This window comes from Ceratotherium simum, chromosome 5 (assembly GCF_057802395.1).
Source record: "Ceratotherium simum simum isolate JZ-2026a chromosome 5, ASM5780239v1, whole genome shotgun sequence".
NCBI lineage: Eukaryota > Metazoa > Chordata > Mammalia > Perissodactyla > Rhinocerotidae > Ceratotherium > Ceratotherium simum.
Window position 1 is genome coordinate 1217291 of NC_141904.1, and position 12011 is coordinate 1229301.

General features: G+C 43.0%; 1 protein-coding gene across 1 annotated transcript in view; it reads left to right on the forward strand.

Moving 5' to 3' along the window:
- The first annotated feature begins 4312 nt into the window (after nt 1–4312).
- The window catches only part of GPR149 (G protein-coupled receptor 149), a 60529-nt gene continuing 52830 nt past the window's right edge, over nt 4313–12011 (forward strand). The window contains exons 1-3 of the mRNA XM_004442216.2: nt 4313–5280; nt 6145–6337; nt 10457–10914. Coding sequence (XP_004442273.1) covers nt 4336–5280; nt 6145–6337; nt 10457–10914 — 1596 coding nt within the window. The 5' untranslated portion in view covers nt 4313–4335. The remainder of the gene's footprint in view (nt 5281–6144; nt 6338–10456; nt 10915–12011) is intronic.

Sequence of the window (12011 nt, forward strand, 5' to 3'; positions counted from 1 at the left end):
TGTGTCCTTACTCATAGTTATTAGACAGCATTAAATATTGTATGTTTCTGATACGACATTGAAAAAGAAGAAGATAAATCACAGCACTGGGCTCTCCTATGATGCCAAATTGCTGGTCATTTTTTGGGAAAACCATGAGCTAAAGCAGAATCTGGATATTATATATATATATTATAAATTTATATATTTACTGTATATGTTTATATTTATAAAATCTAGATTTTATTTGTCTGTTATACACGTGTGTGTATATATATTGGATAACTTAGGAGATCTTGCATTTGAGCTTTGATTTAAGTTAAGAAGAGTCTTAATCTGGGCCGGTCCTCTAAAATGTTTTGGCTGGATAACACTATATTTCTAGAAACAAAGAAATATTATACCTTCATGATTAACTTTATCTATAATGCTTTTTTAAATTTTCATAAAACAAGATTAAATGTTTCCATTTGATCCTAGGGTTACTTTTTTATTGCCAAAGCCCCACATTGCTGAGGATGTTATTTTGCTATGTTCAACTAGAATTTTTTATGCTGTTTCCCACTCTTTGAGGATTTTCAGATATAATGTAGACTTTTAGAGAAATGAATTGCCTGCTGTACTTTGCAAAGGTATAATTACATCAAGGACTTCATAAAACTAAGAGCCTAATGAAATTATTGCTGTGGAATTCTCTGTGGGTTGTTTTATCGTCTGCAATGCTATATTGTGCGTATGTTTTAAAGTAACCAGAGCAGCATTAGGACGATAAATAAGTCTTCACCTAGGCTGTTATGGCATAATCACAATTTCTATTTAAATCAAGATAAATTTGCTTTATTAAGTAATTAGAAGACAGAATTTTAAATAATTGGAGACATAAAGTTTTATCACAAGTCAAACAGAGGAACGAGGCTCATTCACAAGAACTAAGTAAATTTTTTTAAGGCATAAAGACGCTACTTAGAAATCATTCTTACTGGTCTCCTAAAAGTTATCCTGGTTATTTGAAAGGCATTTAAACTGATTTTTTTTAATTAGTTACAGAGGATATTGTAAAGAAAATGAGATTATGGCTAAGTAGAGGGCTTACAACTTTCAAAAAAACTCACATATATAATATATATTATTATATGTATATACACATAATATATGTATATATAACATATGTATTATAAAACATAAAGCTTGGTAAAGATTGTTTATAAATTAAAATTTTGAAAAATGAGACATTTCAAACATGCTTTCTGAGAAACGAAAGCAGAAACAAACTTTATGATTGTTGACATCCATTGAACGTGCTCCCAAGCATGAGGTGCTAAGAGGGGTAACTAGAAAATGCATGTCTGTAGTGATCAAGGACGCAGAGCCAGACCATCTTGAAATCTGGCTCCACCACTCACTAGCCGTGTGGGCAGCAGCATCCTAACCATGTTAGGGTGAGCTAGGTCACCACCAGCCACAACCAAGCCCCAAGACTCAGGGACTCACGACACAGTTTACTTCCTCCTCACACAAAGCTTTCTGGGTCCACGCAGACCTCCAGGGCAGCCGTGATCCTTCAGTTGGCCCAACATTCCAGCTGCTGGAATCTTCTACCATCTTCGTATTGATAAAGGCCCCCTTGCCATCACAGCAGGAAAAGAGATGCACCCCAGCATCAGCTCTTCCAGCCTGCCATCTTTTCTTTATAACGACATTAATTATTGGGAAGGAGGCAGAAAAGAAAATTAAGATCAAGGTAACCTGAACTACTTAAAAATTATATCATCCAATTTTAGAACTTGAAAGGACCTAAACATAATCCAGCCAAGCCCTGTTATTTCACAGATGTGGAAACAGACACCTAGAGAAAGTATAAGAATTTTTGCCCAAGGTGACACAGCCAGCAACAGCAGAGTCTGGCGTCAAATTCGGATGTCTTCCCAGCTCCCTACTGGCTACAGTTCCAGCCCCAACCTGTGGAGGTGTGCTGACATGCTTGCTTTTCTGTCCTGGCCCAGAGACCAGGGCAACATCAGGGGTAGGTGTCCCTTTTCCAAATTTATATTTAATGGACAACCTAGGAATGATGGTATTGATAGCGGGAACGTCCCCAGGCTTCAAATGATATTGCAGCAGATATTATTAATTTCTATTCATTGTGTTTTAGCACCGTGATACTTACTGTCCAACCCAGTGGAAAATCCAGGACTAAATACCGTATTGAAGAATGATATTTTTGTTTACGGCAGCAAAGAATAAGATCTGAGACAAGAGACAGAATGGCATGCCACAGAACTTTGAAAATGATCAAAAATAAGGTCTGTTTATCATTTTGTGCTTTCTGAAGCAACATGATTTAAAAACGAATTTACACCCAGACCCTTCTACTCACACGGCACTGCAGGGTCCATTACTTCAGCAGGGAGGGCTGGAGTGCTGAGCTGGCTGTCACAGGAGGGTTTGTTCCCACTTGCTGAGTGAAGGGAAACTCAAACCACGAGTCCAGAGAAGCAAAGCACTTGCTGTGTTTATTGAAGGGCATGGCTGGCAGTGATTAGTGTGATCACTTTCCACTTGAACAGACTCAGGTTCAAAACATAGCTTCAGGGCCGGCCCCGCGGCTTAGCGGTTAAGTGCATGCGCTCCGCTGCTGCGGCCCAGGTTCGGATCCCGGGCGTGCACCGACGCACTGCTTCTCAGGCCATGCTGAGGCCGTGTCCCACATACAGCAACTAGAACAACGTGCAACTCTGACGTACAACTATCTACTGGGGCTTTGCGGGGCGGGGGGGAGGAGGATTGGCAATAGATGTTAGCTCAGAGCCGGTCTTGCTCAGCAAAAAGAGGAGGATTAGCATGGATGTTAGCTCAGGGCTGATCTTCCTCACAAAAAAAAAAATGTAGCTTCAGTTACCTCTACAATGAAAGGAATGATGGAGTTCTATCACCACTTCCATTCATTCAGATCTTCGCCATATCAACTCTCCCCTGTCCCCTCCCCTGCTTCCAGTCGAGCCCCAGCACCGCAAGCGGAATGGGAGCCCCAGGTCGTGAGTCTGAGCTGAGGAGCAATGCTACCCTAAAGCATCCTGGTAAATAAATGCTGGACCAGAACTGCCCCTGTCAGTCACTTCTCTGCTAAGCCACTCATCTTGCAAAATGAGTTCAGAGATGCAATGATTGTACACAATACCCCAAATACTCCAGTTAAGAATGTTTTTGTGGGGTAACCTCCTGTTTAGGCCCTGGATAATGCCATCTAACTTTAACAACTAGAAATATTATTCATTCAAATGGCAGCTTGCTTACTGGATGGCATCGACAGAAAATAGTTGCATGTCTAAAGCTGGTGTGGCTCCACCCAAAGAGTCTGCAAAATCGTGCTCAGTGTGACGAAGACCATTACGACACTCTTGTTATATTTAAAAACAAAGCTGGTGCATCCTATTCTTTTAAAAATGGTATTGATGATATTCTTTCTCCAATGGATTACGAATCAGAGAGGTCTAGAGAAGAATAAAAGCAGCCCCTTAGTGGAGTAGCCTGGACTCTCGAGGTGTTATCTGTCACTCACATCAAGCCTGGGCGAATATTATATGTCAAAACCAAAGCGGAAGGCTTAACAAGGATGCTGTTCTTGCTTCAAATGAGGCAGGCTGAGAAGACGCACTTCATCTGGCTCCTACATTGAACTCTCCTCCCTTTTGTTCCTGCTTTTCTCCTGCTTGCAGCTGACTCCTCCTTCCCGCAGCTCCGAGGATCACAGGCTGACTGAGGAACGCTCGGTTCCCAGGGGTGGCTGTGCTGTGGTGCTGTGTGTGCGTGTGTGTGTGTGTGTGTGTGTGTGTGTGTCTCTCTCTCTCTCTCTCTCTCCCCCTCTCTCCCTCCGAATCGGCAAAGCTGAGACCTACCTAATCATCTCTCCTCCTTTGAATCCAGCTCTGGAACCAAATGCATCATGTTACCGCTCTTAAAAAGTGAATAGAGTTTGGTTACCTCAAGCTACAAGCTGCTTTGCTTCATGAGAAGGACCCAAAAGGACCTAGACATCGTTGTTTTTCAGTCTACCTGAGGAGCTTTTGCATTCATGCCTGAAACTTGATGGTTTCAGGAGGGTGTTTTTGGTTTGTTTGCTTTTAATTGGAATGTTGAAAAGTTTCTTATTGATGCTTTAAGTGGAACCCAATTTTTAAAGATGGGCTGAGTCAGATCTAAAGGAGACATGCCTGATCACTTTCTGCTGGACTGAAGGAGACATCACAGGGAAACTTGTAGGAGAAAATGAGATCTGATTTGCAACTAACAGCCATGCTTTATTTTGAGAATATTTACAGACTCATTGAAAGAGAAATTAAACATTGACCAAGAACAATGTCCGTATTTTTCAGTAACTTATCAACAAATGACTCTAGCCTGTGGAAAGAAAATCATAGCTCGACGGACCTGCCAGGAGCTCTGAATCTCTCTCTCTTCTGCCTGACGTGCCTAATGACTCTGGCAGCCCTGGTGGGCAGCATTTATTCCCTGGTTTCCCTGCTGAAAATGCAGAACAGAACTGCCGTGTCCACGCTTGTGGCTTCCTGGTCTGGGGATGATCTCATGAGCGTCCTGTCGGTGACCATCTTCATGTTTTTGCAGCGGCCAGACGAGGTCCCTGACCACCTCCAGTCCCTGTGCACCACCTCTGCCTTACTGTATTTATGCCAGGGCCTCTCAAGCAACTTGAAGGCGACCCTGCTGGTCTCATACAACTTCTGCACGATGCGCAGGGCCGTGGGGAGCGGGGCGGACCCCGGAGGAGCCGGCCGGGCGCTGGGCGCGGCGCTGGCCGTGTGGGCGGTCAGCCTGCTGCTGTCCGCGCTCCCGCTGAGCGGCTGGGGCGCCTTCGTGCGCACGCCCTGGGGCTGCCTGGCGGACCGCTCCAGCTCCTACGTGCTGCTGCCCTTCGCCGTGTACTCCGCGGCCTTCGCGCTCCTGGCCGGCCTCGCGGTGCCGCTCGCCCCCCGACTGCTGTGTTCGGAGGAGCCGCCCGGACTCCGTGCCGCCTACCGGGAGATGTCCCGCGGGACGTCCACGCTCGGGACCCCCCCGACCGGGGGCCGGGGGCTTGCCCTGTGCCCGGACGGCGCTCCGGGTCCGGCCCTGCGCTGCGCGGGGGCTCGCTCCCCGAGCCCGGCCGCTGCGCTCGGCCCGGGGCCGGGCCGCGGGGGCCGGGGCGCTGTCCACGGTCCGCGCAGCCTCGCCGTGAGCGCGGCGCAGAGGCGCTTCTCCTTCGTCCTGGCGCTGACGAGGGCCGTCCTGTGGCTGCCCATGATGGTAAAGGCGCGGTGGCCCGCGCGGCGTGGCGGGCGGTGCGCGCGGGGACCCGGGGCTCGCCTCGGCTGGAGCCGCGCTGGGAGGAGGGCAGCTCGCGCGGCGGGCCGGTCGGCCGCGGAGCCTTTGCTGCTGAAGTTCTCGCTTCAGAACTGGGGGGTGGGAGGGGGGTGCTTTCGGGCGGCAGACTTAGTTTTCCTGGATCTGTCCTGGCCAAGGGTGTTCTCTTCTCTCGTGGCGATACGTGGGAGTATTCAGAAAGGGAGGCAGGTAGTAAACGGGGTGTTTGGCCCCAACCTTCTGTCATCCCCTTCTCCCCGCTCCATCCCTGCCCGGTAGGGACGCCGCCCATGCCCAGCAGGGAGAGAGAGGAGAGGCGCCACCAGAAGTAGAGGGAGAAGGCAGGGGACAAAACAGGCTTTGTTCAGGCCTCCAGGAGGGAGCCCCGCAGAGGGGGTGGCAGGGTGGCGCCCTGCCGTGACAAGGACCGGGCGGAGGTGAGGGCCCGGGGATGTGGCAGAAGCCACCTGGAGCACCAGGGGCAGGTTGCACAGACGCCGCCTGTTTTCCGGCAGCGTTCCCCGCGCTGTGGACTGTGCTTCTCTGGTGGAGACTTGAGCTGGCTGCGGGCGCAGAGCGGGCTCAAGAGCCGAAACCCCCAAAGCCCAGTGTGGCCTGGAGCGGAGGGCCTGCCCTTAGGGATCCCAGAGTCCACCACCAAAACCAGGGCCCAGCCCAGGAGCAGAGCTCTGGCTCTCAGGCAGGAAGGGGCCTGGAGAAGGGGGCTGGTGCCGCGTGCTTGGGGCAAGCCTTGGCGAGGTGGAAAATGGGGTCCCGGGACAGGTCTGAAGCTCTCTGCCTTTGCAGGTCCACATGGTGGTCCAGCACGCGGTGGGGTCTCAGAGCCTTCCCTTCGAGACACTCAGCTTCCTACTAACCCTGCTGGCCACCACTGTAACCCCAGTGTTCCTCCTGTCCAAACGCTGGACCCACCTGCCCTGCGGCTGCATCATCAACTGCAAGCAGAGCACGCACGCAGTGGGGGCCGACGGGAAGAAGGGTGAGTCGTCCCGTGCAGCTGCGGCAGGTGCAAGTGCAGACAGTCAGATCGGAAAAGCGTCTGTGGAGAGCGGTGCCGGGTAGGCAGGACGAGTCCAGGGACAAAAGTGAGTGGTAGACAGAGGGAAGAAATTGTGGAACAGTTCTTGACGTAAGTTCTTAAATGAGACGGGTTTGGAACATCTCGGTGACGTGCTGTACATTGGACAATTATTTTAGGTAAGAAGGGAAGAGAGAGAATTCATTCAACACAGGCCCTTAGATGTTATATCCACCACAGCTCTGACCCCAGAGTAGAAAGTAAATCCCCTCCCGAGTCTAGTCTGGACAGAGACTAACTCTGAAGAGTTGAAACTCGTGACAGTACAGCCGGTCACTGTTTAGCGGGACAGTGAAGATACATTTTCATCACGTGCTGCCTGTCTTCTTCCAGGGTTCTGGACAGTTTTCAAGGTGCCTGGAAACTGCTCCAAAACAAATGTTAAGCGTCTGTCTCTGCTTTTAGAAAATATGCACATACACACACAAAGCAACACCGCCCCCCAAACACCTCATCTCAAGAGAGGACAAAGGTGGGAGAGTTTGTCAACGTATGTTCCTGTAGGAATCTAGCCATGCTAGTTACTTAAAACAACAACAACTCTGTTCTAAAGGCACACCTACAATGGGAGTGGGTCAGTCACAGAACTCGCTAGAGTGTGGCTACTCCCACACTGAGACAGGATGAGTTGAGGAATGACCTGTATATTTTGACCCTGCCATGAAGAAACAGGATATTATTTGGTCATTCCAGACAATGTTTGAAATTAAAACCACGCCTTTCAAGATCAAAATGACATTTTTCCTCTAAAATTACCATTGCTCTTATTTGTATTTATTTTAAAATTTCAAGGAAGTCATTGAAATATGCAGGTTTATAGAAAGAGTCATGGCTTCAAAAGTAAAACATTGTGAGAAATATTAGTTTAAAATGCTTATAGTTCAAATGGCTCCATTTTTTTTTTTTTTTTTTGTCATCACAGGCTCTGCCATAGGGAAATTCTGAGAATAAGAATGGTGTCTTTTCACTGTCTGAGGACCCCCATAAATCTCCCCACTGCTGGGATGACACAGCAAAGGAATTCTGAACCCCTGAGATGGCTCGTCCCCAGGGGGCAGGTACCTGAGCAGTTGTAGCACTTCGATTCCTGGGAGTATGGCTCCAGTTTCACATTAAAGCTTTTTCTCCTTAAGAAACTAAGACCCTCCCCCCCTTTACATTCTTTATCAGGGAACTCCAGAAGCAAGGAAGGGAAAACATTTTTTTTTAACTCATATTTACCATAGGTTCATTTTGTAGATATAAATATAATTTTACATCTCAGCTTCACTGAGTGGAAACTGAGAGACATGCAACCAGAAAATGCATGTCAGTAATGGAAAATAATTTGCAGAAATAATAATTCTCTCCTGTTTCCAACAATAATCTGTATTACTAGCATCTCAAAACAAAAATGTTAAAAAAAAAAAAAAAAGATTTTAACACAGAGGTCTCAGGTAGCAGACATATGGGTTGGATGTGGCTTTCAGACTCATTTTGTTTGCATGACATTATGTTTTCTTTTTTAATTAAATAAACCATTAAAATATTTTATATAAAAATCAGATTTTCAGCTTTCATTTTTTGACAAAATGAGAGTATCTGGTGACATATTACTCTGAAGAATTATTTATTTTTATAAGCTGATATAATTACTTATGTCTAAAATTGTAATTAGCGAGATGTGATTAAAAGCAAAAGACTAGAGCTAATTCATGCTTTATCCAGGGTTTTGCTTTTCCGAACAAATATAACATCATATTTTTCATAAGTGTAGTATAGACTACAAAAGATCCTGACTACATTCTGCTGGTCTGTAAGTTTCTTGTAAGTTATTAGTCAAACATCATCAGCTCTGTTGTATTGCTATAACATATTATCTCCATTACTTAACTTCAGTCAGAATTTACCTTTCATGTTAAGGAAAGTCACTAACGAGAAATGTTTTTCTTGGTTACACTTCATAGTTAATGTACTTCCCCTAGCTTCAAGGCAGCACATCCAGTACACTCTGCTTCCATTCACCTGTTTCTCTCATGGTTCTGACTCTAGTAAAGCAATTTCACACAGAGGTTAATAACTCCAGTTCTGGAATCAGTTGACTTTAAATTCAAATCTCGTTACCAGGTAAGTAATCCTAGGTAGGTTTCCTCCATCAGCCTCAGTTTTCTCAACTGTAAAATACGACCACTAAGCTTTTTCCCATGTGGGGTTGTGGCTGTGGTAAATGGCCCAACCTATGTTCATCACTTGGCCCTGGGAACATGCTATGTCCCCGGTGTATCCGTCACAATCCCACTGTCCTCCCATAGCCTACCTCAGACTGCCTCTTGCACCTTATGACATGGAGGCACATTCCCCATTGACACATTCTGCACATTCCTTCAAAAACGTTACTCATTTATGCTTTATATATTTCATAGTTGTAATATGCAGCTAATAAAATATATAGCCACAGACATCAATTTTATCATTTTGATAAAATTGGGTTTTTATGACAGTTTTGTTTGCTTAATGTTCCTGAATTGACAATTGGTCACTTTATATCATTTTTAGAGAAAAAAGAAACCCACCAATTATTAAAACATCCTTTTAGTTCCATCAGCTTTCACACTGTTAAAGTAAGTTAAAAATCCTAATTTAATTTTACTGAACTATATTACTAGAAAAAGTAAGTAGAACTATAAATGAGACAGTGTATAAAGTATTAACATCTGTTTCTACTTTTCCATTTTCTTTGAATAGAAATTCTTGCTTGTGTTCTGTTTCAAACAATGAATGTTTTGGCTCAAATAATGAATGATATCTATAAATTCTATTTTTCAAACAGCAGAATCTGAAAAGGTTTGTAAATCTTCAGTTCTGGGAAAATTTCAGTAATAGAATTAGCATGTGAATGACACTAGAATGTATTGTAAAGTGAATCAAATTTTACCTGTTTTTCCCATAGAAATTTTATAACTTTTCATAATTTTTTCCACTAAGGAAATGTCTGCTCTAAAAGACAAAGCTATCCAAGTAGAAAAATTTTTTGAAATGATCCATGTTTTGAAAGATGAAAACCAAAACATTAAATTGCTTTTTGTCTGCCGTCTTGACATGGCTTCATTCTTTTTTTTTTTTTTTTTTTGTGAGGAAGGTCAGCCCTGAGCTAACATCCGTGCTAATCCTCCTCTTTTTGCTGAGGAAGACCGGCTCTGAGCTAACATCTACTGCCAATCCTCCTCCTGTTTTTAATGTGTGCATTTATAAACATATAAATATCATGAATGGTATACATCAAAATATTTAAAGCAGTTATATCCGTTAGTGGTATTGTCAGCTGAATAATTCATACAATATTAAGAGCTACTTAATAATTTCTAGCAAAATAAAATTTATAAATAGTACATTTTATCCCAAAATAAAGAAATGTACAGATAATAGGTAGACTTAAAAAGCTAAAACTAAAACTGAATGTATATGAGAGTCTTCTAATTTATGGTTAAATTTTTGTTACATGAAACTGCTTTACAGACTGCAGGGTCCTTAGGATTTATGTATTTCAAGCCCCTCATTGTGCAAGTGAGAAAAATTAGGCCCAGAGTGATAAGACAACTTGAATTTGTAAGACATGATTGCTTTGCATAATTGGCAAAAAGTAAATGAAGATAGTTTTAAATTCATAGTAATCAGATTGAATATACCTTCTTTTCTTTTTTTTTTTTTTTTTTTTGCTGAGGAAGATCCACCCTGAGCTAACATCTGTTGCCAATCTTCCTCTTTTTTTTGCTTAAGGAAGATTGTCCCTGAGTTAACATCTGTGCCAGTCTTCCTCTATTTTGTATATAGGTCACTACCACAGCATGGCTGATGAGTGGTATAGGTCCGCACCCAGGATCTGAACCTGCAAACCTGGGCCGCTGAAGCAGAGCACATGGAACTTAACCACCACGCCACGGGGCTGGCCCCACGCTTTCCTATTTTTATTTACTATGTATATTCAACTGCTGTTTATATCTACCTTTCTAACCATGGAATTTTGTTTTTGTTTTTACTTAGCCAAGAGGAGAGGCTTTGAATTCAATCTATCTTTCCAACAAAGTTATGGAATTTATAAAATAGCATATGAAGATTACTATGATGATGATGAAAATTCCACATCCTATCACAATCTCATGAACTATGAGTGCAAAACTACAAAAGACTCTAGGAGAGACACTTGTGATATCTTCAATGCCATAAAGGTGGAAATCAGCACCGCACCCTCTCTGGACAGCTCCACACTAAAAGGCATCAACAAATGCTTGAATGCTGATATTACAGAGGCTAAACAGGATCCCCACAATGAAAAGGGCGTTGATACACTGCTTTCTGAAAAAACAGGAGGTGATATTAACTATGAAGAAACCACCTTTTTGGAAGAGACAGAAAGAAGACTTTCTCATGAGGCGAGTCAGAAGCCAGACCTTTCAGACTGGGAATGGTGTAGGAGTAAATCAGAAAGAACCCCTCGTCAGGTACAGTAAAGGTTGTTCTTCCTGTGAAATTAAAAGTGAGACCAAATATGATAGACATAAAAGAATTAGCAGTTGCTTATTTCATCCAATCAAGTCCAACGTTAATTTCACTTGCCTTGATTAATTTCCATAATACTAAATTTTGTTTCAGGGTGTCTTTTGAAGGACTTTTTAATTAGTTAGACATTTTCATTCAAAATCTATACATTTTTGGATTGGAAGAGCTAAATAGGCTCTTTGAAAAGGGTAAAGCATTCTATTTTAACCTCAAATAATCTGTCTAAATTCAGATTAGACTCTCAGAACTTATTTCAAATTAGTTAACTTGTAAGTTTTATTTTTCTCTCTCTCATGCAAAAAGTATTCCACAAGTCCCCAAGAGAGGTTTTCTTTTTTACATAAAGGCAAATATTTATATGACTAGTGGTGAGGAGCATAGTCCTGCTGCAACTATACTAGACAGCTTGCCTATTAGTCTTGCTAGAAGTAGTCCCTCCAGTACTCAGCAGGGAAAAAAGACGTATTCCAGAACACATCCTAATGAGCCTTTGCAAGCCCTTCTGAAGAATGGTTTTATAATGTTTTATAAAACTGAAAGAATTTGCACCTTAGTCTCATCCCATTCTCTCTTAGATTCCAGCCTGGCTAGAATGATGAGGGATAATTCTTAATTTATTGAAATCATAGTGTGATATTGATATGAGATTGTTCTTTCCTTCAAACTCTCATATCTGGTAATTAAAGTTGTGCTTGCTTGCTTTCCACACTATTGATTTACTAGGAAGAGGAGCCTTTTTCTACATGATTTAATGGAGATCAAAGTCCACGTGCACCTAGTCTCTGGAATCAAAAACATAATTCCAGGAATATCTGCTAGGAATAACACATTCATTGATTGACAGTATGACCATATAAAATGAACTATGAATATGAGCGGAATTATCTGAGATTTCCTTTATCTTCATTAATTAAAATGACTAGTCTTGCTCTATCACTGTTTAAAAAGTAAGATGGATAATAAAACAAAGTATAAAAAATATATTATTGAGAATAATTATTCATATTATTTAGTGATTAGGATCTCAGAAAAAAATCAC